Source organism: Boleophthalmus pectinirostris, unplaced genomic scaffold (assembly GCF_026225935.1).
Source record: "Boleophthalmus pectinirostris isolate CB_2022bp ecotype Guang Dong unplaced genomic scaffold, ASM2622593v1 HiC_scaffold_14, whole genome shotgun sequence".
Classification (NCBI taxonomy): Eukaryota; Metazoa; Chordata; class Actinopteri; order Gobiiformes; family Gobiidae; genus Boleophthalmus; species Boleophthalmus pectinirostris.
Window position 1 is genome coordinate 12,198,380 of NW_026571047.1, and position 27,200 is coordinate 12,225,579.

The 27,200-nt window shown below is 39.0% G+C and overlaps 4 protein-coding genes across 11 annotated transcripts; 2 read left to right on the plus strand and 2 right to left on the minus strand.

The window, feature by feature from the left end:
- Positions 1–7,447: 7,447 nt before the first annotated feature.
- lyrm1 (LYR motif containing 1) lies at positions 7,448–9,810 on the minus strand. 4 transcript variants are annotated; one of them, XM_055150365.1, is made up of 6 exons: positions 9,137–9,267; positions 8,744–8,854; positions 8,142–8,305; positions 8,016–8,076; positions 7,904–7,935; positions 7,451–7,824 (listed from the first exon to the last, which is right to left on the minus strand). In XM_055150365.1, the coding sequence occupies exons 3-6, from the start codon at positions 8,298–8,300 to the stop codon at positions 7,711–7,713; spliced, it is 366 nt and encodes a 121-aa protein (XP_055006340.1). In that variant the 5' UTR covers positions 8,301–8,305; positions 8,744–8,854; positions 9,137–9,267; the 3' UTR covers positions 7,451–7,710. The 4 variants fall into 4 exon arrangements, with proteins under 4 accessions (XP_020779964.2, XP_020779963.1, XP_055006340.1 ...); XM_020924305.2 differs by lacking the exons at positions 8,744–8,854; positions 9,137–9,267 and adding an exon at positions 9,506–9,810 and having other exon boundaries at positions 7,448–7,824; XM_020924304.2 differs by lacking the exon at positions 8,744–8,854 and having other exon boundaries at positions 7,449–7,824; positions 9,137–9,278.
- Positions 9,391–13,509, plus strand: dcun1d3 (defective in cullin neddylation 1 domain containing 3). Of its 2 annotated transcripts, none has more exons than XM_020924300.2 (4): positions 9,391–9,531; positions 10,188–10,270; positions 10,469–11,019; positions 11,618–13,509. In XM_020924300.2, exons 3-4 carry the CDS (start codon positions 10,580–10,582, stop codon positions 12,156–12,158), a joined length of 981 nt encoding a protein of 326 aa, XP_020779959.1. In that variant the 5' UTR covers positions 9,391–9,531; positions 10,188–10,270; positions 10,469–10,579; the 3' UTR covers positions 12,159–13,509. The 2 variants fall into 2 exon arrangements, with proteins under 2 accessions (XP_020779959.1, XP_020779960.1); XM_020924301.2 differs by having other exon boundaries at positions 9,394–9,531; positions 10,191–10,270.
- Positions 13,510–13,860: 351 nt separating this feature from the next.
- On the plus strand, positions 13,861–24,850 carry katnip (katanin interacting protein). Of its 4 annotated transcripts, none has more exons than XM_055150056.1 (28): positions 13,861–13,961; positions 14,432–14,512; positions 15,256–15,344; positions 15,548–15,726; positions 16,112–16,224; positions 16,304–16,405; positions 16,530–16,667; positions 16,793–17,021; positions 17,224–17,352; positions 17,435–17,583; positions 17,681–17,787; positions 17,857–17,953; positions 18,030–18,239; positions 18,330–18,467; positions 18,945–19,749; positions 19,856–20,590; positions 20,644–20,873; positions 20,968–21,046; positions 21,118–21,295; positions 21,383–21,548; positions 21,688–21,857; positions 21,939–22,003; positions 22,113–22,223; positions 22,370–22,509; positions 22,590–22,691; positions 22,779–22,939; positions 23,383–23,468; positions 23,574–24,850. In XM_055150056.1, the coding sequence occupies exons 2-28, from the start codon at positions 14,501–14,503 to the stop codon at positions 23,630–23,632; spliced, it is 4,779 nt and encodes a 1,592-aa protein (XP_055006031.1). In that variant the 5' UTR covers positions 13,861–13,961; positions 14,432–14,500; the 3' UTR covers positions 23,633–24,850. The 4 variants fall into 4 exon arrangements, with proteins under 4 accessions (XP_055006031.1, XP_055006034.1, XP_055006033.1 ...); XM_055150059.1 differs by having other exon boundaries at positions 20,665–20,873; XM_055150058.1 differs by having other exon boundaries at positions 13,877–13,969.
- A 63-nt stretch (positions 24,851–24,913) lies between these two features.
- LOC110159632 (cytochrome c oxidase subunit 6B1) lies at positions 24,914–26,620 on the minus strand. The gene is made up of 4 exons (XM_020924220.2): positions 26,366–26,620; positions 25,732–25,848; positions 25,393–25,493; positions 24,914–25,149 (listed from the first exon to the last, which is right to left on the minus strand). The coding sequence occupies exons 2-4, from the start codon at positions 25,835–25,837 to the stop codon at positions 25,096–25,098; spliced, it is 261 nt and encodes an 86-aa protein (XP_020779879.1). The 5' UTR covers positions 25,838–25,848; positions 26,366–26,620; the 3' UTR covers positions 24,914–25,095.
- Between the last annotated feature and the right edge of the window lie 580 nt (positions 26,621–27,200).

Sequence of the window (27,200 nt, forward strand, 5' to 3'; positions counted from 1 at the left end):
AGTGGGTGTGAAGACTGGAGAGTTACCCCCAGAGCTTTAGTGTACAGTAGGTGGACTGGAGGGATAAGAGTCTAAGTGCAAACTTTGTCAGCATGGTACAAGCTGGAGAGATGACACCATTTACAGTCTCTGTTGGTTATACCGCGTCATGGTCTCCAGAGGCTTCTGTCTGCAAACAGTGTGTTAGCTTTAACGCTGCAGTTATATTTCCCTTTATTTGGTTTGCATAGACCTAAGCTGCAATAGGAAATATAATGTGATTTATAGCATAGAGGAACAGTAGATTATAGATTTTGGATTTATAAATGTATTCATCCCATATGAGCAATTAAAAGGACGCACTTTTTTTTCATGTGGTAAAATAAAATGTTTTGCCTCAGATATAAAAGCTACTCTTAGGGTCAGAATCAGGCATAGGCACTGTCTGTGTCTAATTATAAAACAAATTATAAAGCAAAGTATCATACTAGTTGTTAGCTGTGGCAGGACACCAAAACTGTACTTTGCCATTTGAAAGTTGTGATGCTCGGAATGCTTTAGGAAATCCCTGAAATGAGTTTGGACCGCTGCTTACAGTTTATGTTTTTTTTTTTTTTTTTGGTTGTTTGTTTATTTTTTATGAAAGGTTATGAAATAGCCTAATGGAAATTTACTTCTGAACTGTAAGCTTTGAGGTGGACAGCCCATGATGGTTGAGTTCCATTGTAAATTCCAAGAGAAGCTGACACTCACAATACACATAAATTTCCAATCATAACATTACATAATATCAGTGTCTATTAAAAATTTTAATAATGGTACTTCCTTATATATATGCTAATCATCTCAAAAAGTGGAGTCCTTTTAGCTGATTATGTACATATGTGTGGTTCATGTGTTGCCCTCTGCCTCTTCTGCAGGAGCATCTCATCAGCTTGTGTGTAATTGGAGCTGTGTTACGATGATCTGAGGAGGCAAACACTGACACACTGCAGTGCAATAATTACTTCACACTGGTCCCTTTTGGACACTTCAGAGAATCAGTTGTCTTTAGGAAGAGCACACTAATAGATAGCTGTAGTTTCCACCATTTTTACTTTTATTATATTGATTTTTTAGCTAATAAAGTGAATATGTTGCATTGTGTAATACTTAAAATGACAAAGCAATGCATTTCTCATTATTGTATCTGTATCTGCAAATCCAAATCAAATGAACTGTGTAATTGTTCTGTTTTGCAATCATGTCTTTTGTAAGACGAATTTAGTGCTTGGTGGTGTTATGACAAATGGGCAATGCACTCTTAAAATCAGCCACTGAAGGTAAATTATTATGATAGAATTAAAAAGGATTTGATTTGAAGTCTAAAATGGATAACTTGTTGAATGTCACAGGTGAACTGTCCTTTTTCTTTCTGTGGCGCATTTTGCCCACATTTGCCATCTGCTTCCTTGACGCCTCTTGTCTTTTTATGGATGCTATAGTTACCTCAGCCAACAGCTAAATGCTGTTTCAGGCCCACATCTAATCAAAACGCATTACAGAAATACATTGAGTGACTGTCAGTTTCTGTCTGCCAGTTATGAAAAGCATCTTATTTCCAACCTGAGAACCCACCCCCCCACCCCGGGTGTAATTTCTATGTATATGTACTCATATTCTATTGGAAATATATTATTTACATGTCTGAAGTTTGAAGATAAACTCTAAAATGCATGAGATGCATTAGATACTGCAGCAACTGTCACTTTCTCCCAAATCAAGTTAACTAATCACATTACTGCTAATTAACTGTGTTTGCAGCTATTTTTAGTTTATGGGTCAGGGCAGGTTGGTAAATACACCAGGGTTTTACCAACCTGCCCATTTCCTGGTCCTCAGTATACAGGCTTCAAAAACAACCTTAACAAGCCCAAAATGCAATATGTGCACACGCTACCATCAATACAGCATGCCTTTTATTGCTGTATGTGTTTTAACACCACACTTCTATCTATGCCCCTGCATTAAAAACCAACCATTGTGACTGTGTTGAAAAATGCTGGTCCTATTCAAAGTGCTTTTACATCCACACTCCCTTGATGCAGTGCTGTGTAATCTCACTTTGGAGTGAATCACTAGCTGTGTGTGATGGTCCAAACCTGGTTACCTGTCACATTGATGGTGACCCCAGTCTCATCCAAACATGGATCATTTCAAATGGATCTTTTCATGGATTGGGAACAGCTTCACATTTTCCTTTGTGTATGTCAGCAATGCACTGAAAAATACAAGTGACAAAGGAGTTACTAGGAACTTTAGGGGCATGATGCCTCATAATACATTACCTCCACACGTGGACCTATTTGTTAAAATTAAGAGGATAAGAGCATACAGATAGTGGTGTCATTCTGGTTTGTAAAGTTTAGTAATCTGCCACAAATGTGCTTTCTATTGTGTGAAAAAAATGTTAATGTGGCAGATGATGTGACATCAGCTTTTTCAGTCCTTTCTAAAATTAGCTTTGCACTTTGCTGCTCCCCGTAACAAGGCATATGTAAAGGATGTGGCGAGGATCACACTTTCAGACCTGTGATTATTCATTTTCACTTTTCACTAAGCTCCCTGACACCTCAGAGAAGGAAGTATGGCTGGAATCACATCCATGACACTTTGCATTATCAACTGGTGTTAATTTAGATGTGGTCTAATGTATTAATTTGTGGTAAATATCTTGATAGCCATCTCTATTTTCTTGCTGTAGCTCGACAGATCTGGTTGCAGAGCTGACCAGGCAACACTTGTCTCTTGAAACTTGACACGCAAAGTGAACTACTACTGGTTCGCTTCAGTTGTCACTTTCACTACAGGGCCTCAGCTTCATATGAAAAATCTGTAAGTATTTCTAAAAAAAAAATCTAGTTAGCTAGAAATAGGTAAAGTAGTAAGGCAAAAAAAAGTACATATATATCTTTTTTCCAGAACAAAATAAAATGGTTTTCAGAACTGACTCTGTGAATGTTAACAAGGCAGACTTTAAGTTTAACTCAAAATAGCCCAATGTCTTCCTCCAAACTACTTAAAATCACATGCTTTCATTGGCAAAGGATTGGTTGTAGACAGCTTAATTAGGAAGACTCAAGCTGATCATTGACAATTAGACATGAAAGAATTAATTAAAATGTGATTAATTGCCAAGCCATAATTAGAAATATATTTTGTAATTGGCACAGAAAATGTGATGGTGGGTTGCGTTACACTGAGAATTTCTCGTAGCACAATGAACTTGTGCGCATCCAATTCTTGCATCTTGTGTCTGGAACTCTAAAGTTTTGTTCCATTTTTGCCCAATGAGTTTACAGTCTCCTCACTTTCACTGTGTTGGCTCCTTCTCGATGTCCTCTTCTTATCCAAACCACCCTGCCTGCCCCCCCCCCATGACATTCAGTAAAGATGTAATCCAAGCATGTCTAACACCAACAAGACCTCCTCTATTATTCATCTGCTTCTTTAATGAGTTTTCCATCTACCTGCATACAGCCAGCACAATCAAGTCAAGGATACGTTTGTTAACATTGATTTAATTTGTTGGAGATGGTTTACATGTTCTGTTTTTAAAATGAATAATAATGAAGATTTTTTTGTTGTTGTTGTTGTTCATCGAACCAAAAACGGAAGGCAGAAATTATAACATGGAACATACTGAAACATGCAGTACATTATCAAGTATATAAGCCACAAACCAGAACATTTTAAAAATTATTATAAATAACTTATGTGTGTTTTTTGGTGTTGTTTTCAGATTTTTTTCATGTTAAAGCATTACTTCATCACTTTTGGGGGTCGCACCAACATGTTACCTGCATGATTGCATGATTCCATGAAAATAGAAAAAAATTTACTTTGAAACATTGTTCAGGCCAATTACTTCAGGCCAAATAAGAGTCAGTTTTGTGGAGATGCAAGCCTGCACAGGACAAAAACAATTATTCCCTCACTGCTTGCTGATATTAGTGTGTGCATGTGACTACATGTTTACACTCTGCATTTACACTGGTGCATGATGCTGACCAACCATACAGAAATCTATTTGATTATGAACTCTTTTCTGACTGTTGCAGGCATTTTTAGATTTCAGAGATCTAAGCTTTCACTGGTGTGCCAAGCCAAAAGATCCTGTGTCCCTCACATGGAATATGTTTGTTTACATACCATGATCAGGAGGCCAGCTAAATAGTTAATGACTTCTTCAAGTTACCCTCACCCTGTGACCCAACACTTGAGTTGGACCTCACCACATTCAGTCAACGTTAAACACCTCTACACTGCTCTGGCTCACATCTATCCCATTGTTGCCAATCATACTTTGACATTTCATGTATCAGGTATAAAGTGCAGCTAAGATGTCATTACCGACATTTGTGACCCATTACAAACTATGCACTGATTGTGAGGCCCTACCTAATGCATATTTTTATAACATACCACCAGCTTTACCTGTGCATGTAACAATAACAAATAATGCTGATCATATTCATGATTGGTTAACAAAACTTCCCTAGACATTTGATGTTTATTTTATTGTTGAAGTACTCCAGACATTCTTTTTCATCAATATTTTACACTGCCCATGACCTCACCTTGACGCAGAGATCCTGCAGTGCTGCTTCTCAGTGGACAAAACTTAACAGAGCATTGCCTCTCAGTTGGATGACATCCAGACAGAGCCACTCCACATAACCCTTACATACTGTACCTCACAGGGCAAATCAGAAGTAATATCTCATAGTATTATTTTGATTATTTGTTGTATATTGTTACTGGTCAACTCATTTGACCAACTAACCTTTTGTTCACTGTTGTTTCCCTTATCTTCTGTGTTGTGACCACTGGTGAACTGGAAACAAGCTTGATATTTATTTAATGATGGCTCAAGTGGGATGACCGAAAATGTGACCTGCATTGTAGCAGTAAGTTGACCAGGTAAGATGATCACATAGAAGTCCCTATTTACAATCACCTCATTAACTTACTGTGGATATTTAAATACATCTTCAAATGTCCATCTCCTTTTAGTTTTGGCTCCTTTCCCATATTCTGTTTCTTGCACCATATTTCCCGCGGGGTCTCGCTGAAGCCCCTAAATAATGCACGGCGAGTGAAGGGCTTATAGGGCCTGTATGATGGATCACTGTGCTCTTTTTGGCGCTGTGTATTCTTCGTGCTTTTGAAGATTATTTATCATGTTCATAATGACACTGCTCTCAGGTGAACCTTCAAATGTCTATATTTGTATCAGACAGAACCATTTCTCCCCTCAATCCCAGCCCTTAAGCACATGACGTCACTACCCAAGTGGGTCACATGCCTTTATGCAGTATTTTTAGTTGAAACAGTGAATTACATTTACATTTAATAGCTTGTTTTGATTGCATTTGAAAGATGACAGAAGTTAACCCTTATATTTTTTGTTGGATTTGTCATGTAAACTGAGCATAGACTCTTTTAAGAGCAAAGATGAAATTGTTTAATCTAGTGACATCTCTGGGTATAGTATATTCCCTGAATTACTCATTTAAAGTTGTATTCAGTTATTTAAAAAATATACCCATGAGAAAAGCTCAGCTATAGTAAGCACAGCTCAATATAATTAACATAACTTGTATTGAAATGCACAGCCTCAAACTTTTTTAGCATTCTGCTATTCATAACATTTGTTGATATTTTTTCACAATGTACTCAGGAGATCAAAAGGTCAGTTCTCTCTTGCCTGAATGTCAAGACAAACAACATTCTAATTTTTAAATAGTCCCACTGGATAATATTCTGTGGCATTGTATCGAATAAACAAACTTATAATACTGCCCAGCCATTAAAACTGCTATAACATTAACCTATGGCACAGAGTTTTGTGTGGCTCCATGAGTTTATACTGTTCAATTTACATATTTGAAACAGCTGTTGTGCCTAACACCTTCACTCAAAAATAGAAGGCTTCTTACTGTCATGAAACATATCTAAATTGCAGCTGTAATTGTAATATGTTCTAAATAATACTTGAGGCATATCATGTCAGCATCAGTGAACATAATGTTTATTATTTATAAGTTAGTCATTTATCACCAGAAAGCATGCAGGATCTACATGATAATGTACTATTCTCTGGGAAAATGCATGTAGCTTAATTGTCTGATAAGACACACATTAAGCCAAGGTACTTTTGAAAAGCTATGCATCAGGACAGTGCATCTTAATGAACACGCCAAATGGGAAATATGTTTGATTTCCATCTATTTGGGCTCTCACACACAAACACATACACGTTTTAAATCAGAGTATAGAGACGCCATAGGTCAGTGTTTTACATTCTTTGAGTTGCAGTATTTTAATTAAAAGATTCAGTGACACACGACCCAGTAAAACACTTCCAAACATTTTCATTATCTCTGTGCCTGGTTCTTTTTGGCAGTTTGTAGTAGTAGCTCTGTCCAAAATGGTAAATTATTCAGTTAAATGCCCCTTTTCTTGCCCTCTTCCCGCCACTGTAGTCTGCCACCCAATTTGTCACTTGTTGTAAAATATAGGTATGGAAAGTAATATATTCATGGTTATGAAGTAAATATTGTGTCACACTAGTATAAAAAATAAGCAGGTTTAGTGAAGAAGCACGAGACAAAAAAAGGTCAAGGTGAACAGAGGACATAGAGAACCTTCCCTTTATTTATTTTTTTAATTTTGCATAAAATAATCATTTTAAATATTAAATCTACTCAAAGTAACTTTTGTTGTTTTGTTTTGAAACTGCAAGCTAGTAATATAAACAGCTCATCTTGACCTAATATGCAGGTTTGTGGACAGCGTACGAATCAAACAGACTACTGGCGCCATCTGGGGGGCATTCTTTTAATTCTTTTCCTTTTTTTCTATAGATGATGACGGACCCTTGACTAGAAAAGTTATATAGGGTACCTTTAACATAGGGGTGGGTGATATGGCAAAAAATATTTTTATTTTACCATGACTCATGCACACTTTGTATTATTCAATTGCCTCTATAAGGTTAATACAGACATCTGCTGCTTCTGAGATTTCACATTTTACTGTGATTGGTTAAATCCATTCGCCACTTGTAAGAGCCTTACAGAGGCTGCCCAATGGATGCGGAAAATGTCAAGTGTTTGAGCAGGCAGCTGCATCAAACAGAGGAACAGTGAATCACAATGTGACGATTTTACCAAAATGGCAGATCATCGCAGGGTGATTTGATTTTTAGCACTGTATCATCTCACCCTACTTTAAGACTTGTCTTTACAATTCCAGTAAGTACCAATATTCATCATGTTGGTTGGATGTTTTTTTAAGACAAATGCCAGTGTTTCTCATCCTCTACTGCCAAACTGATATTCAAAGAAAGTATAGTTTAAAATATGCATCATAACATAACCCTGTACAGTGCAAAATAGTTTGTATTCATAGACCCATAGACCAAAATTACCAAACACATTTTTTTTTCATTAGCTAAACTTTATCTTCAAATTGCATTGTACAAAAAACATAAATACAAACATTCCATCGATTATGCAAATATACACATTTTGAAGGTTTCACTTTTACTGACATCATGCTTTTGTTAGTGCACAGCTGTTTCATGTACACAAAGACTGATAAACCTAAGAGTTCAATTTGTCATTATACTCCAGTGTCTTGTGTGTGGTAATCTAAACTGTTGCTAATGGTGCAGGATCCTGAGCATCAGGTCTCTTCATGTGACTGTAAGTAAACTGGCTTGGCCTGCCTTCTTAGGCGCTGTTGAGCTCGGAGCATTCTACCTTTCTGGGTTGCCAATCCTAATGGAGGCAAATAGGTCTGGGAAAAAGAAAAAAAAAAGGTCAAAACCTCACAAATTAATTAATATACATATATGCTGTAAATTAAAGGTACATACAGCCCTTGGATATGGGTTTCTATAATGAAGGCCTGTGGAAAGTTAATCTGCACTTAGCTTGTAAATGAAATAGAGAGACAAATATCATACATGAATCATTCACTGCATTTACCAATTTCTATTCGGGCTTCACATTCTTCTATGCTCCTATTTATCAATTTTGGGTCAGACAGCTAAAAGTACAATCAGGATTAGTATATAAACAAATCTGAATCTATTTGTTTAATAAAATACACACCTGTTGGTTTTTTCTAAACAACATGCGAGCTTCTTGGAGAATATACTTTTTCTCTGTGTCTGTGTCACTTGCGACACCACTTTGAGACTTCCAAACCCTTGCAATTCGAAATATACGCTTATAGAGAGACAACACAGTGTTTCTGGTGGAGGACGTCATGGGGTCTGAATATGAGAAGAACAGAAACATTCACTTTTAAATTTTACAGTAGTTAGTAGTTCAGTTCCACAAACACACACATTTAAACACCAGAGTATTAAGACACCACCAATGTGTTTTGGAATTTGTATGAGTGATTTGCCCCCCAGGGCAGCTGTAGTATATTATGTGTATGTGTGAATGCAACTACTTCTACTACTACTACAATATATATTACACTGGATCTAACTTGGCTTTTGGAATAACAATGAACCTACATGTTAATGAAATCTGTAATCTATTTATTGTCATATAACATAAATGTACTCGGTATATTTAGTAGTGTTCTGTCCAAATTTCTAACATTGTGAATAAATGTTTACTGGGGTTGGCTGTGGAAGCAAGAAAACGTAAATAACATGTAGATATTTTGCTATGGAAATGGTCAAATGTGTTTTACTTACTGTTTCTTGAGCTTATTTACCAGGATTCCAGATGCAACCTCTCTGTTACGTATAGCTATGTATGCCCTGTCTTTTAAAACATTTGTCGCATGCTTATGACGTCTTTCTGACCTAAACAGTAAGGTCTGCTCAAAATACAGTACAAAAACTAACCCCAAACTCTTAGCACACACAGTACTTTTAACACAGATCTTTAATGCTTTTTTATGTTAAATACTGTTATTACGTTCAAACTTATTTTTAAATTTACGTTGAATTTTCTTTACATTCTAATAATCGCGATTCGCAAATCGTTCCACTTGTTTCTTAGTCTGTTTCAAATTTAATATTAGTATATAAGTAATTAACCGGTAATAATCGTAAACTGTTCAATAAATGACACATGATCAGTACCATCGAGATGAAGATCAGCTGTTGACTGCTTGTAGGAGGAGGGAGGAAGTGATGCAGGAAAATGCCCAAAATGTAGCTTCACTCAATGACAAAGAAATTGGCTGCTTTTATCCAAACTGGTCGTCTTACTCACATCGACGTGAGAACAGGAAAAAACTCAGATTGCCAAGCACACAGAGGCTGTAAGGGTTGTGCGTATGTTTTTCAAAAGCTGAGTTTCTGTAAAAGAAATAGGGAAGTTTCCGGCTTGCTATGGTGGCTAACAATCCGAGTTAAACCTAACGCGACGAGTTTCTCAGTTCGCCTCTTGCCATCTTAATCAACTTATTAATTTGATCGTGTGCTATTCTGGAGTGATGTGCATCATACCTGGCAAAGCGAGTCTCATCGAAAAGGTAGGCGTGATGTGTGTCTGTATACAGTAGCGTTATGGTTATTGTGTGTGTTTATTCGAAAGACCTAGCTTAGCCTTTAGCTAACTTTTGGTAAAGCGAGCTTAGCTAGTGTTAGCTATGGCGACGCCGTCAGGGCCAGGCAATTTTATATTACTAAATCTCTTACCACAACTCTCTTTAGCAGTCATAGAATACCAGTCATTCTGGATATCAACTGATTGTTAACATCTTCACTACAATAGTTAAAACTCAAAACAAGATGTTATTGTCTAGATTTACGAATATTGAACTAACGAATTGATTCATATTCAACTGCTGAGTCTAAATAAAAGTAAAAGTTACATTTATAAATGGTAATTTCAGCGACGCTGTCCCTTGTCACTACCTTTAATCAGTACTAAACTAATAATTATTGGCTGTAAGAAATTTGCGCAAGTTGCAATTTAAAAAGACTACCACAAAATGATTAGTTGTAGAACCATTCATACAGGGCGTTACTTCGTGTGTCTATTAACTAAAAGATTTCCCAGAAGTGAATAGCATTATCATGTTTTGACCGATTGCGAATATTAAAACACTGCTACCAAAAATAGGCTTGTGGGACTGGGAGTGATATCATTTTCTGCTTATGATGACAAGATAATGTGTCTTTACAGCAGTGCAGATGTCAAGGTTGCAGTGATGGAGAAGAATAGAAAGACACTTTGGTCTGTGGCCCCTGCCATCTGAGGGACTCTCTGTAAGTTAATACCCTAACATTAACTCGTTAGTAAACCCACAGCAGCAGAATTCTTTTATTTACAAATCAGAATTACTTCTAAAGTTGCTCCCTGTGGACATAGTCAGTGGCATTCTGTTAGAAGTGGCTTGTTTGGGTACTTTATAATTCTAATTTGTGTTGTATTGTGATAACAAATCTCACTGTTCTTTACCTTAGGACTGAGGGCATGTTGAGACGTCTCACCAGGCCAGAGCTGAGGCGTTTAGGTGGCTTGGGCGGGGACTGAAGGTGAGGAGGAACTACAGCAGAGGGACCAGGTAGAAAGACATGGGCCAGTGTGTCACCAAGTGTAAGAATCCGACATCTTCACTGGGCAGCAAGAGTGGAGACAAGGAAGGTGGTTCCAAGTCCCACAAGAAAGGTGGCTGTGCCATAGGTTTTGGTGGCCACAAAGAAGAGTCCATAGCCCCATGTAGCAAAAGCAACAACGAGTTATCAAATGGAACCAAGGCTTTGGAGGTGACAGTGGAGACACCTGTCATCCCGGCAGTGATGGGGGAACCACGCAAAGAGGAGTGCCTAGAAGGTGGGCTTTCATTGAGACGTATAGACGAGCTTTTCTCCTGCTACAAGGATGAACAGGAAGATGCTATTCTGGAAGAGGGAATGGAAAGATTCTGCAATGACCTGTGTGTGGACCCTGCAGAATTTAGAGTGCTGGTTCTTGCATGGAAGTTTCAAGCAGCCACCATGTGCAAGTTTACACGGTAAGACACTGTTTAAATTACACATTAACATATTTTTGCACTCCCTAATTTGGTACAGCTGCCATCAGTGAGTTGGTTTGCTTATTAGTGAAAACAAAGACTTCCATTGTTACTTGTTGGCAATGCCAAGGTATACTGCTACTAATTGCAGTAAGGTCCTCCGTTAAAAACAACTTATATTTTTTAAGAGAAAAAATTTACACTTCAGTTAGGACCTTTACAAACATCATCTAATAATGTATGAACTCTGCACTGAATCTTGATTTGAAACTATCATGCTTACTTGTACCAATTGGGATGTACCAGTCACAGCTGCTGTCTGATGTAGCATGTCTCTCAATTTTGGAAGACACCCCCCATTGAATATTCTCTATTCAGAACCAGAAGTCTAACTTCTGTTTACCTCAGATTTTTAGTTTTGTGCTTGTTCATTTTGTTGACATTTATGCTGTTTCTCCATACTCCGTGTTTTGTTTTGTTTTTTGACCCAGCAAGTACTTTTTACTATTACTACTACTTAGGAAGATTTTTTTTTTTCCGTCCTATGTCAAATTAACACATTTTCTAATTTTGCTCTGTTGTCTTTTTAATTCCCCAGGAAGGAGTTTGTTGAAGGTTGCAAGGCCATCCAAGCGGACAGTCTGGAAGGCATCTGCTCACGTTTTCCCTTTATGCTGCTGGAGGCCCAGGGAGAGGAGAACTTCAAGGACCTGTATCGATTCACCTTTCAGTTTGGGTTAGATGCTGAGGAGGGGCAACGGTCATTGCAGCGGGATATTGCCATTGCTTTGTGGCGCCTGGTTTTTACACAGGACACACCTGCAATTTTGGAGCGCTGGCTGGACTTCCTGGCTGAGAATCCATCAGGTATTCGTGGCATTTCTAGGGACACATGGAACATGTTCCTTAATTTTACACAAGCAATTGGGCCAGATCTAAGCAACTACAGTGAAGATGAGGCATGGCCCAGTCTTTTTGACACATTTGTTGAATGGGAACTGGAACACAGAAAAAAGGCAGAACAGGCTTTGATGGCGAAGGAGGAAGAGGGGCAATGTACTGAGACAGAATGCTCTCCCACAACAGACAGACTGGAAACAGAGGGAAGCCGTGGCTCACAGACGTGGGGGGGTCACTGATTGGTGGAAACATGACAAATTTGAAAGAAGCGAAGTTAAGCATATGACCTATAAATGAACTGTGTGAACTCTGTGAATCATTGGGCGCATTTTAGTATTATCATCTCAGCTGTCCTCTCCACATTTCTGTTGGGCTGGGATTCTTGCTTTGCAACAATACATTTTGTTTTTTGAAAGGGCTCTAAAAACGTTTATGTTTTAAGCACTTCTATTTATTGTTTTAATTTTTCTTGTCTTTTAGCAAATGGACATGTTAGTCAATTTTTTTTTAACATTTATCTACCTACCATAACCCAGCAGTTTGGTATTAAAACATGCAACAGAAAGCCATAACATCTTTTATTATACACACAGTCCATTTGCCTATTTGTTTTGTACAAGGACTTGCTTTGAGTAAAGAAGGGAAATTGGATCATGTCTAAAAAATATGTTTTAAATGGTAAGATGAATGTTACTATGAGGCTTGGGATCAATCACATTTTTCAGACTGCATTAAGTTTTGTTTGAATTTGTATGCCTTTGCCGTGTTGTGAGGATGAATTGGCTATACTTGAGTTGCCTTCACAACTGTTGCCCTCCTAAACTGCAAACAGTGATGTATTCACATGGTAGTATTATTGTTGGAACCTGGAAAAGTTGCTAAAACTATGTATCAACAAATAAAACTAAAACACTGAAAAGTGTTGTTATTTTCAACACACCAGCCCCTCGGAGTATGTCTTGACTGAGTTCTTGAGGTGCAGTGATCACCTTGGTTTGTCTGGGCATTTAACTGTGCTGCTGTGGCCTCTGTGATGTAGGTTTCATCTGAATTATTGCAAGTGGTTAACTGTAAATTCAAATATTCCAGATTTATCCTCACTCTTGTATATGTCTGTTGGGAAACTGGTTTTGATCATTTCTGAACACAACTTACCAACCCTGTTATTGTGAAAAATGGGGGCAATAAAATCTTGACTTCTTTGTACTGCTATCAAAATGTGTGTGCACCTCACAAAGTACTGATAGCTGCTGCTGGTAATGGATTGCACAAAAACCTAATGGCATGCTAAGTCTCTATTCTTGCAACGCTTTGCTGAGAGATTGATATCAACTGCATTTTTTTCCATTTCAAACCTTTCCAGATAGTAGATTGATATTAAGTATAGCTAGCATTTGGGGATGAATGAGTGGATGATTGTTACTTAGACTTACATGCTTGTCATTGGTCCATCCCCTTTGTGGGAGATGGTTGGACATAACCTTTGGTTTACACCTACCTACAATGATTTTATTTCTGACCCCTTGTCTTTTTATATAAAATGTATTGATTTATAATAAATAAAAACAGTGTTCAACTTTTGTCTTCAAATGAGTCTGTTTTTTTTTCTTGACAACCTGTCTAACAAACCTTTGACATTCCTGTGGCAGAGTTTTATATTTTTTAGCATATTTTTTTGTTAGAAAAACTACTTAATCTGGATTGTCATGGGGCAAATTAGAAGTTGTTGAAAGATGTTCACTAAAATATTATGTAAATATAATATAGTTTAAACTCTGCTACTATTATTGCTCTGTTGTGTATCTGGTGTGTATTTATGGTGTCTTCTATGTCTTTATCGTCAAATATAAAAACGTGTAGTTAAAATAATTTGATACTGTGTGGTAGGTTCAGGCTGCCTCTCAGGGCGTGTTCACTTACTTATGCTGCTCTCCCATTGGTGGACAACCATCCTGGTTACCAACCAACACAACACATGAAAAACGAGGAAAAATGGCCTGTCGCTCAGAGAAAAATGGAAAAGGCATCATTTAGCTCAACGAGTAAGTATGTAAGCATCACCGACTTAGAAACGGCCAACTATGAATAGTTTTGTTTTGATGTTTACTAGCTAACGTTAGAGGCTAACTCTTTGTAGCTTAGCATATCAGTTTGTTATTACCGCATATGCTAGCCCTCAGAGCTGGGTGTTACTTTATCTAATGGCTTGGCTTCATTTGGCTCACTGTCTGAAAATGTTTGTTACTCGCTTTGTTTCCTCTTAATAACGTCATGTTACCTTTGCAAATAAATGATATCAAACACTTCTACCTCTGTGTTACAACACAATGGTTACAAGAAACATACTGTGGGCCTGTTTTTGCTATAGATTCACTAAATATAAATTTTATTTTATTTTATTTTATTTTTGAATGGATGTCATAAATGCCCCATGTCCTTTTAGAGACACTTGCGGGCGGGTCTAGTACTGATGCCAGAATAAGCATTGGAATATTCATGTGTTGGTTTGCAGTGAAGCTAAATTACTGAAGATGATGGAGCCATCACCCTCCGTGATTTAAAATGGGAATGCACGAACACAATGGACAACAAGGTAAGAAGAACAGCAACAACTGTTAAACAAATTTCAAACTTAACTTCGCTTTTTTAACATTGACTTGCATCCTTCTGTCTTAAACATTTTGTAGCTCTTGTGCCTCTGACAGGCAATGGCAGAAGCTCTGTCTAGAGTAGTTGACTGGTCTCAAAACTTAAGGCCAAGTAAGGGCTGTGGTCCTGTTTTATCTGTATTTGCTTCTATTCAAGTCTTGCATGAAAAATATACATATTGTGATGAAATGGTATGAACCAGTCATGTCTTGTGTCATGAGCAGTTGTATTTGGTTTGATTATTTGTTTGCCTTTCAGTTGTACTCAAACACACAGAAGTAAAATTATAGCATCCATAAAACTTCTGAAGACATAGATGTTGACAAAATTCTTACAGCAACATCATTTACAGACATGATTATGTCTATAATAATAAATATAACTAGTGCTGCTAGTAATTTTACAAGGCCTTTAAATTAAATCAATGCATCTGGGTACTTTTAGCTACATTTTTGTCTTGTCCCACAGCAATTTGTGGCATGTTTGTTTAAAACTTTGTGCCAATGGCATGGAAATTGTGTAAATTATACAATGTATGTGAAGAGTGAAAACGGCACATGCATGCTAATGCATTACACTAGCTAATGTATGTGTTGTATTTTGTGTAAAGTCTGCTGCCTTACAGAATAAACACTGCTCTTCTGACTTACTTTTTTTGTTATGTGTCTTTGTCTGATGTTTATGAAGGAGTGTAAGACGTGCCAAGGAGGGAGGCTGGCCTCTACTGCAGGTGACAATCTGGATGAATATTTAATTGCCCTCCAGCACAAAAACAGGTGAGGTGTGAGCACAACCTGTTAAGCAGTGATAGGATTACACTCAAAGGTGTTTATTTCCTGCTTGACTTTTAAGTTGGTATTTGCTCAGATTGCTTGCTTTCTTGTCAGACACCAACTCAAAGCATATAAAATGCATAAAATAACTTTAACCACAAACAAATTTCCTGGGTAATTGTCATATGTTCATTTTTATGTTTCAGAATCCTAAAACGCCTTAAAGAGAAAGATCCAAAGGAAATTGAGTTGGAGCGACTTGAGCAAGGCTTTTCTATTTATCTTAATGGTGCCAATGCTGAAGTCAACCGGAAAGAGGCTCCAAAGAACTTTCTCCACAAGGCCACCACTTCCCCGCCTTCCTGGAGGCCTGCGCGGACAGCAGGTACACCATTGCATGTTAAAACAGAGAAAAAACACCAAGACACTCCCATGTAATATCTTATGTAATCAGTTTTTATTTATTAAACATCTGTATCATGTAAGAGTAATTTCTATGAAGTATTCATCTGAATGTTGCTCTGTTTTGTGAGTGTATAGGACGTCATCTTATTGGCCCCACTCCCAAATCTTGTAGTTCACAATGCATGCTTCAATGACCAGCTTGAGTAAATAAATGATAGTGACAGTTCTAGCTGGCAGCCAGTGTTTTGGTCTTCCTCAGTGAGCTACAGACCATCTGCGAATGTGACTGCATCGCGAGTTGTCCTTTCAGGCAATGTCTATTCTGCGCCGCTCATGTTCCTTTTTGTGCTCTGACTCATCGGCAGATGCCTGTAGAAGCGCCCACCAGTTAACTGAAGATAGCCATAATCTGGAATATACTCAGAAGCAAAGGAGTCACACTGCCCCAGGGAAAGTCCAACGGAAACAATGGATGCAGGTCCAGTCATTCTTTGTTTTGCCTTTATTTTACTTCATGAAATATATTGTAAATGTAAATATTTCTTGATATTTTGCAGGATTCAGTGAAAATACGCTCAGAGACTGGGCAGAGTTTGAAAATAACCTCAGAAAAACGCTATTCAGACGATTTTGAGCCATATGAAAGCATGGATATGGAGGTAAATACGCCCATGTCTTGTGTCTTCTAAGCTTGTGTGGGTGATTTTAAGGGGAGGGGCTGTGTGCCAGATACAGCTGTCTGCACAGTTTAGCCTCACCATCTAATCATGATGTTTCCCTCAGAGAACCAGTCCTCACTCACCTCGCAGCCCGCGTTCTCCCAGAAATACCTGCCAACTTTCACGGTCCAGATCCGAGAGCCAAGGCAGTCATAGTGAGGAACAGAACGAAAAAGTACTTCTGAACCTTGAGGAAGTTAAGGTAACAAATCGCCAAAGATTTAGGAATCATAATCATCAAATTGCAAACTTGCTATTTTGATGTAATACTATTTGCTGTGTTCAAATGACCCCATGCTGCATGTAGTGACCCCATTTATATTACAGGTTTTGCGACGTAGCCTTGAGGTTAGCATGCGGCGGAGCAACCGTGGCTCAGCTGGGGAGGAGTCTGAGGAGGAGTGGGTGGATGAACACATTGAAAGAGATGAGAGTACAGAGAGCCTGGATGAACTGGGGCTTCCTCTGACTTCATCCAAGTCTTCGTCAAACTCTCGAGCCAACGAATCCCATAGCCATAACCTTGTAGTCTTAGACTTTGGACCCTCACCTAAAGGCAAGTATTATTTCTATGCAAATCAGTACTGATTTTAGGGGCAATCTTTTTTGTTTGGGCAGTGTGTCCTTCCTGTCTGCTTTGACAGCACATTTACTATGGATGAAGGCAAATATGTGTGATGCACAACAATTGTGTCTACTCAAACATGAACATGTGTTTTATTTTTTATGTTATTGTAAATGTTACCATGCTGTTTCAGGTCGTAAGATTGAACGCTCTATATCAGCAAAAAGGAAAGACAATGTGGACAGCTTTATACCAACGAAGCCTATGTTGGTAAAAAGCAAAACATTAGACAGACCCCCATCAAAGGACTGGGATAGTCAGAGTAAGATTTCATTGTGAATAATATGTACATTGCTATGTAATTTAATATCAAAAGTATGATCTTCACTTTCATAATCTTTCAGGAACAAGGAGAGTAGAGAGACCCCTGTCTGTAGTGAGAAAGACTTCCCTGGAGGAGCGTGACCCAGACAACATGGCATGCAATGTGCGTCAAGCCATCCAGAAAGAAAACAGCTCTGTGCAGAGTTCTGATGCTTTCAATCGCAGCCTGGTCAGTACAATTTGTAATTTCTATTTCCAATGTGTATTACCTCCTGGTTTTATCTTGTATACAGTTTCAAATTTGTCCTTTATATATTTATATATAGGGCAGGGGGCCTAATCTGATGAATGGTTTAATGCATAGCACTGCTCATGACAAGCAGGACAACAGTGTCACAATGGCTATGCAACGAATAACGCTTATGGGCCCAAGGTAGGCAAAAAGGACACTGCATATTTAGACATAGACAAAAGAATAGAATAATTTCTCCCACTTTTGCAGACAGCAGCAGAAACTTCTCAAGGCTTTGGAACAGCTGGAAACTAGCCCTAGGTATAACTTTTCTCAGTGTGGCAAACTGGACCACAGCAAACAGTTGGTAAGTCAGACTTGCATGGTTCAGTATGTGGCAGTGTTTATGCTGAGAGAGAGTGAATAGTTTGTTGTCATTGTAGAGAAGACAGTCTTCCACAGAGGTCACTTCAGCTCTTTATGTTACCATGGAGATTCTTTCCAACTGGGGGAATGCTCTGCAGGTTGGCCTGACTGAGCTACAGTTTTTCTGCCTTAAAAACAAGAAGCTGTATGTGTCACCTCATGACTTGGACATTAGAAACACTGACTTCCCTGGCAATCTAGGAGCACTTGTAAATGGTAAAATGAAGGTAAATTGTTTTATTAATTTTACTAGAATTTATATTAATGAATACACTCATTATATCAGTATATTCTAACTTTTATGTGTATTTTCAAAGACCACGAAAGACCGTCATATGTGGACATGTCCCTTCCACCCTCCTATCCAGCTTTATTTCATCATCAGAAACACTGAACGCACCCTGGATTTTGGGATATCTCGCATAAAAATCTGGAACTACAACCGAAGCCTCAATGTTAGTGTTCGGTTTGAGCTATTTATTCACACTATGATGATGAATTTTGCCTCATATTTGCTGATAGCAATCATAAATCCTCAATGCTTGCAGATTGTCATTTCAGATGGGAGCTGTAGTGGTGTGGCTCTTTAAGCAGTCATTCTGTCCAAATGTAGAACAGTTAGAGATTAGCTGTAGAGGATTAGTGTTAGGCAAATGTGGGCTGCTTCTCCCAACCTTTCTACTGTTTATAGAGGGGTACAAGGACTAAGTTGTGACTTGCTTTGATTTATTACCAATAAATAAATGTCTTTGTTGAACTAGGATTGATAAACCAAGCCTGAAAGGTAAGAAGCTATTAGATTTAGTATGGAATTGCTACAAACTGGATTTTAGAGATTTGTTTGTATGACCGACAGTAGTTTTTATACTGGTACTTGCTTTGTCCTTACTGTGTCATGAAACTTGTATACATAGACATTTCCTCTTTTTCAGGACCTTGACATTGGTGCAAAGCATATAAAGCTGTACCTCAACAGCACATTGGTGTTTGAAGGAGACCTAGACAAGGGCTGTGGTAACCAGGTTTTTGACTACAGTACTACCATCGATCTGCAGGATTTTCAGGTCTCAGACCTGATCTCTAGCCCGGTGTCCTCGGGACACAGTCTGCGAGGTGTTAGCCCTCAGCGCAATGAGGAACGTAGAGCCAGTAATGACAGCATTATTCAGCGACACCAAAGCTATAATCCATCACCAGAGATTTTGGGACAGGCAATGATGGACATGCAGGACTCTCATTCCCCGCTACCACCCATCTCCTCTTTTGGGGCCTCTTCATCTTCTGTGTGTTCACCTCAGAGAAACTCTTTTGTCCTGTCTGCCACTGAGGAGCCATCTGCAGTCTTGGAGCAGACAGTCACTACTCAGCCTGCCTCTACTAGAGTGGCCCCGCAGTGGCTGCAGCCCTTAAATCGAGGAGCCCCTGAAGGCTGTGAGACCAGCAGAGAGAAGCCCAGATGGTTAGTTCCTCAGCAATCTGCAGAGCCTAAAGCTTCCCCAGTCTCATCAAGCTCCATGCTTCCGGAGCTCCCATGTAATCCAGGCCGCGTGTGTCGAGGAGGGGAAAGAGCTGCCAATGGTGGCCAGCGGAGAGCAGAATCTTTGGACTGTGATCTGCTGGAGGAGTTTGTAGAATCAAAACCGGACAAACCCATCAGTGGACGTAGGAGTTCATTCCGAAACACTTCCAGAAGGGCAGAAGAAATATCCTTCAGATCGTCTGCATTATCCAGCACAGGTCTCATCTATTCTTTTCTCTAATGAGTAGTGCAAAATAATTATCTTAAATACCTTATAAATGCTTAAGTCAGAGTTTTTGTTTACATGCCTTCTTATTTTGATAGATGACCCCCTTTCTAATGTAAACACAAGTAGAACACAGAGTGCCCACAGCCAGCAGGACGACAGCCTCATGGAGTCTTGGGACTCCCTCATAAAGTTCAATCAGCACCAGCGGGGACGCATCTCAAATATGGGGTTTGAAGGGGATATCTTTGATGAGTTCCTACAGCGCCAGGGCCGTGGCCCACCCACTGTTCAAACTAACCCTTCAACAGCTCCCAGAAGCCCCTTGTCCTCCTCCTTTGTTCTTCCTGATGAAGACCCCTCTATGGAGCGGGAGGAGGAGTTTGAGATTCCTGTGCTGCCTAAGGGCCAGAGGCTGGTGATCAACATATTGTCCACTTGGGGTGATCGCCATTATGTGGGTCTCAATGGACTGGAAGTGTTCAGCTCCAGTGGAGAGCCCCTTAAACCAATTCACATTAGCGCTGACCCTCCAGATATTAACATCCTGCCTGCTTATGGCAAGGACCCACGTGTGGTCACAAACCTGATTGATGGAGTAAATCGCACACAGGACGACATGCACCTTTGGCTGGCTCCTTTCACTCCTGGACGAAATCACACAGTTTTTCTTGACTTTGGTGCTCCGTTTCATGTGGCCATGATCCGTGTGTGGAACTACAACAAGTCCCGTATTCACTCATTCCGTGGAGTGAAGGAGGTAGAGATGCTGCTGGATGGCATTTGTATATTTAGAGGTGAAATTGCCAAAGCATCAGGGACCCTCTCTGGTGGTAAGTCACTGGTCAGAACATGTTTATCTGTTTCTAAATATAGTTAAATTCAGTTTTTGATTGTTCCATTGTAGGGCTAGACCAGTTTGGTGACACTATTCTGTTCACCACTGATGATGACATTTTGGAGGCAATGTCTCGATATGATGAAACATTTCTCACTGAGGCTGAGTGTCCAGATAACCTGGTGTATGAGGAGGAACTCCAAAGGCCACGCACTGCAGATGGAGAGGGAGAGGAAAGACCGTTTACTCAAGCAGGATTCAGAGAAGAAGATCTCATTGTATGCACCATCTCTATGAATCATAATACTTAAAGGATATGAATATAAATCAGTGTATACTGGTTTGATTACAATTTGATATATTTAATCTTAGCTGAAACTCCAGCTGAACCCCTCCAGTACTCAGTCAACAGACTGTGTGGAGCATGTTCCTGGGTTGTACACTGGAAAGTGTGAGTATCTAGACACATGGACAGTTTTCAGTGTTGTAGATGTTGCTGACCTGACGCTGCACTTCTTTCAGGCCTTAGAATAGAGATGGTGTTGACTTGGGGGGACTCTTACTACATGGGCTTGACGGGGCTGGAGGTGGTGGGCAAGGAAGGCGACAGTTTACCGTTAGACCTCAGCATTATGGCTGCTTCACCCAGAGACGTCAATGACCTGCCTGAGTATGGACATGATCTGCGGACCTTAGATAAGTACGTCACATGGTTAGATTGTACTGTTTACGTGTTGTTAGATACCTCTTACTGAGTCTAAAAACTGTATTTCTCTTCACCTTATAGACTTATAGATGGCCATAATATAACAACTGATGATCAGCACATGTGGCTGATCCCTTTCTCCTATGGAGAACCTCACACCTTAATCATTAATTTTAACAAAGTCCAGACCATTGCTGGACTTCGAATCTGGAACTACAACAAGTCACCTGAGGATTCCTACAGAGGGGTAAAGAACATACCCATACTATCGTCTTATCAGTTCAAATTCTACAACAATTAGAATTTTCTAAACTTCTGTAAAAATTAAACTTAATCTAACTCTCTGTCTGGGTTTCTTGCGTTTTTTTTGTTGTTGTTTTTTTCAGGTGAAATTGATCCATGTGTTAATGGATGATGTGGCTATCTCTCCATCTGACGGCTTTCTCATAAGAAAAGGACCTGGTAACTGCCATTTTGACTTTGCTCAGGAGCTCCTCTTTGTTGATTTTCTTCAGACACCAACTGAAACAAAGTGTGCAGAGATCTTCCCTTACAAGTACTGTCCTGACAATGTTGCTCTCATATTCTTTGGTAAGAAAAACAGTTTAACACACATGGATTGTGTTTTGTTATTCAGAGAAAATGCTAAGAAACAAGAAGAGGCTAGTATGGACTATGAGGCTCTTATTATGCCTTCTGGATGTATCCTTTAGATTTGTGTTGTTTTGTGTGGAGTTGATTCTCTGACACTTTTTCATATTCAGTAAATGCTTTTTCATTGTCTGTATAGTCCTTGACCTTCTTCTGTCAGTCATCTTTCAGTTGCAGCTTTTAACCACATGGGGTGACCCTTATTACATTGGTCTCAATGGCCTCGAGTTTTATGACCAGAACCATGAAAAAATCACACTGAGTGACAACAGTATCCTTTAGCTTCTTTTGGCAGGGTTTTTTCTTTTGTTTTGTTTTTTACAGGGTGTTTTTTTTAGTTGCAATGCAATATCTGTCCAGATCTCATTTAGGCTGTATCATATTTAAATTACTCTTCCTAACTGTTAACCTTTCTAGACATTGCTGCATTTCCTGACAGTGTGAATGTACTGGACAATGTAACAGGCGATGTGCGGACCCCAGATAAATTAATCGATGGGGTTAACAATACCCATGATGGGAGACACATGTGGTTGGCTCCAGTTCTTCCAGGACTGGTGAGAACATACACGTTGATTTCATGATATAATTCTCCTTTTCATTTGAGTGATATGAAAACAATTTTTATTTTTTATAGGTCAATCGTGTATATGTGATATTTGATCAGCCAGTCACCGTATCTATGATAAAGTTATGGAACTACTCTAAGACTCCACAACGGGGAGTCAAGGAGTTTGGGGTAGGTTGTCTTGTTTTGCAAAATGTTTTGAACTTGAACTTCTAATCAGGCTTTCTTTGTTTTGTTTTTTTTTCCTTTTTTTTACAGTTGCTGGTGGATGACCTCTTAGTGTATAATGGGATATTGGACTGTGTAATTCATGTGACAAGAGGCATTTTGCCAACCTGTGACCCATTTGTACCTTACCACACTATCCTTTTCACTGATGATGCTTACATTGCACACAGGGAAAGAAACACTGTTATCAGGTATTTCTATTACTGAGCTAAACCTTATGGAACACATACTGTTTTTATTCTGCATGGGGATTTTTCTGAATGGTTCTAACATTTAAATGGAACAAACTGTACTCTTCCTCACTTCAGCCCCCGTGGCAGCCGATACCACCTTCAGTGAGTAACAGCCTAAATAGCGCAGTGTTAGCTCCCCCCTGTGGTCAATCCCTGCAATGATAATTCTTAGAAAGAAACCCACACTCGCCCCTCACCTCTTCTATACTCTTGTGATGCCTTATTCCTCCTTGTTTCACTTTCCCTCCATGACATCTTTTGTATCATTCTTGAACCCAAGCTCTGGACCAGCTGGACTCAACTTTTGCCATCTGTTAGCCATTTGAACCTTTTCCTTTTTTCTTATTCTCCAACCCTACAACTGTCTTACAATGTTTGTATGTATTGTTCCTGTGTTACAGCAATTATGTGGAAGATCAAGATGTCAAAATGACCAATGAGAATCAGATTGTCCATTACAACAAAAAGAAACAGACTGCAGATCCAGGTGAGTGGTACAAAGAAACCTATGACAAACCTGTAGCACTGGTTTAACGAAATGGATATTGTACTTTTATCTGTGCCGTTGCTAATACATGTTTCCTTCTTGCAGCTCTTCGGCCTAAAACATGTATGACCGATGGTGGAAAACATGGAAAGAGGAGGTATTGACTACACGTAATTGGAGTCATCTTATTTCTGGTTGGTGAATTTAATTAAAGGAGCGGAGCCATTGTAGGCAGTTAAAGCTCACACTGAAGACAAGAGTGACCATAGATGTCTATACAGTGATTCAGTCATTTTATGGTTGGATAGTTGGGTTTGCAGCTGAGCTCACTTTAGGCCTCACATGTGCTGTACCGTTGCCGTGGGTGACTATACCAGGTTTTACCAGTCAGGCTGCATTCATCAGCCATGTTAATGTGCCTACTACTCTACACTATTATTGTGGCTGCTACTTGTGACCTGTGCTGCACATTAAAATGCTGCTTTGTGATGTGTAACTACTCAAAGCGATGCCCAAATCACTTTTTATTCAACTACTGATGAGCCTGGGTCATGAATCCTTGGCTAATTTACACTTTGCCAGTTCACAGACAATTGCAATGCTATGCAGACGCTAATATCCATATGTATTCTAGCCTAGATGTAGTTGTTTATTTATTTGTTGGCTACTTGCTTAACATGTTGTATGTAATGTGTATGGGTTTTACATGGAAGCGCTTTAAGATTTATATTGATGGGTCAAGGCTCAAACTCTTCACTTTTGTAAACGGACATCTCTAGCTATACAGATTAGTTTATGAGATGTTTTTCTGAAATCCCAAATACTCTTCTTTGAACCAGACAGAGAATCTTGTTTGAAAATCAAGTGACCTTTTTAAAATACTCCCGAGTTATTGAGCCTGTAAAGCAGCTTTGATAAGTCAATTTAAAATGGTAAGGTCTACATTTACTAGTTTAGATTTTGGGATCATAGTTAACCTGTTATGCAAATACCTAAAACTTACCTCAGAGCAATCTTTTAAAAGGATGAAATGTTCTTCTACATTCAACACAACACTTATCAGTAGCTGTTGTAGTTCAATGTTTTTCCAGTGCTCGCATGACAAAGTGTTTTCAGCAATGACCATTGTTATGTTATGCTACAATGCGCCTCATCACACATTTTCCTTCTCCTCAGATGGAGTAAAGATATTGTACATGTGTAAATACATATATGAAATGCAGTTTTTTGTATTTTATTTGAACTGCAACAATAGACATTACTCTGTTTAACGGTCCCTTTCTGTTGAGCATTGTTGTATAAGTGACATTTATTTTTCTAATTTTATTTAATGTGTATAATTGATGTAGAATTTATTTCAATCAATAAACTTGATTAATGTATGGATTGTAAAAGTCTAAAAAGGCCCTGATTTTAACCAAGTTTGTTCAAATCCCAAAACCAACCAGAGTTTCATAAATATATTTATTAATCTGCTGTACATTTCAAAGCAGTTGTGGGGAATGAACACTTATAATGCTCTGTTTAGGAGAATTATGATCTCAAAGAGAATCTGAAGCCACTCAAGGTCATTTCACTGACCAAACAGTAGCTGAAGACACAGTATAATCCTAGAGAAGTGGCAGTCCTACATCTTCCCTGGAAAGGTCCCGTCATCTTTCTGTTCTTCCCACTTCTGGACCTGTTGTATCAGACACAATGTTCAAGCTTATGTATCCATGTGCAGTATGTAACGTAAAGATGTTATTACTATAACATCAGAAAAAACTAACAAATTTCCAAAGAATTTGAAACTATAGTTCTTTTAGACACTTCCCAAATTGATACAGTAAGAGGAATGATAAAGGAATACAGCTTTATAAAAAATACAGTGAGAAAAGTCCTTGCAAAGTAAATTTGGTCTGATATGTAAAAACATCTTTACCCAAGATGCAGGACAGAGTGATGTGTAGACCCTCTTGTACCAGTCACATGGGGCTGTGTCTACCCCCTTTGCGTCTAAAGCCTTCTCACATCTGTGAAAATCTGCAGATAAGAAAAATAAGTTAATCACAAATGACGAATAAAAAGGTCACCTGCGTTAATTACAGGTCACAGACTGCCATGCTTCTTTTGGCACTCTTGTTATTCATTTCCGGTAGGTCTATAGGCGATGTGTTTTTGGCTATACGTATACAAATAAAGCATGGCATCGAGAATCACTTAATATTAACATATTTAGCTCATAAACATGTCCACTTCTGTGACCTTGTTGTCATCTTACCTAGATAGTTGGACCAGCAGTTCCTGGTTTGGTTCTGGTTTGGGAATCTGGCATCAAAAGGCGCCGTGCGATAGTTCTCAATTTTGGCTTGTATTTCTTCAGCCATTTGCGCCTCCACTGAACATAGGATATTTCAACATGTAAACAGGCCTTGAAGCGTCAACAAGCATTATCTCGTCTTCGACACAGTAAATTGGTATAGACAAATTATCAGAAAGGGGCAAGTGCAGACACACAGGTTGCGTGGGTTTGCTGACCAAACATGACCACGCGTTTACAGGCCAGCTGATGACCCTGTAGACATTATAAATGCAAAACCATCATGCCATTCGATTACAATCTAATGCCAACAGCAGGCCTCACATGCTTTCATCTTTACATCTAGCCTATATTCAGGTTTGTTTCATCATACATATCAAGGTGTTAGTCAACTAAATGCGAATAATTTCACAAGCATTCTGAAGTAAAGAAGAACTAATTGAGTTTTAATAATCTGATAGTGCCATAAGCCTAGCACTTTCGTTTCAGGCGCGGAGAATACCAGTAGTAGGCAATATATTCATTCATTGCTCAATACACTAATACAATTCTAAGATAAACGTATTGAAGTAAAGATAAGCCACGCACAACATACCTTGTGTCGACCCCAAAAAGACACTTGAAAAGAACGGTGCGGGAATGTCCGACTCTGATGCACTGTGCGCTCCACGCGTGACGCGCGCTCACTTCTGGAGACTGGTGCCGTGCGGTGCTATCATAACGGTATGGCGGACTTAGGTCACATTGAATTGACGGCCACACAATAAGAGCACTTAGCAGGTCAAGTTCAGGTGATGGGCTGCAACAGGACCGCTTCTGAAGAGACACATGAAGAGACTACAAGGGCGGTGGTTTTCATTATTAAATATAATTTATTTGATAGAAAGTTCTCTGCAAATGCGGAAGCACTCACTGACTTGTTAATCATTGGCCCAGACTTGTTCCTGTATCTGGGCTCGTATTACCTTGACAAAAATAATTATGTTGTGATAACCTTGGCTCAATCTGAAAGCTTGGGACATATGCTCTCTATTTCTTTGTCAATGAACCAACCTGTCAAAACCCATCACCTCTGATTATCATGGAGTCGACTCACTTCTTGTGGGTTCAAATAGGGTCAGCGTCGATGGCCATGGTAGTGTGTGACTTGCTTGAATGTAGGTGAATGTCGCAACGTTGATTTTTCTATCAGACCCCATTTTTATGATTATTTCATTTATCCGCAGTGCCTTTTATTGTTGCACTTTTATATTAAAATGTTAGTCTTCACTACACTACAAAGGGTTACTTTTCCACGAGAGAATAGGAGTGAACATTGCAGGACGCTGAGTCATGATTCACGCGTTATTCCGGGTGTAAACTCCAGGACCAGCCCAGTAGTACGTGCCACTCTCACATACATCTATGGACTGATTTGAACCGGCAACGGC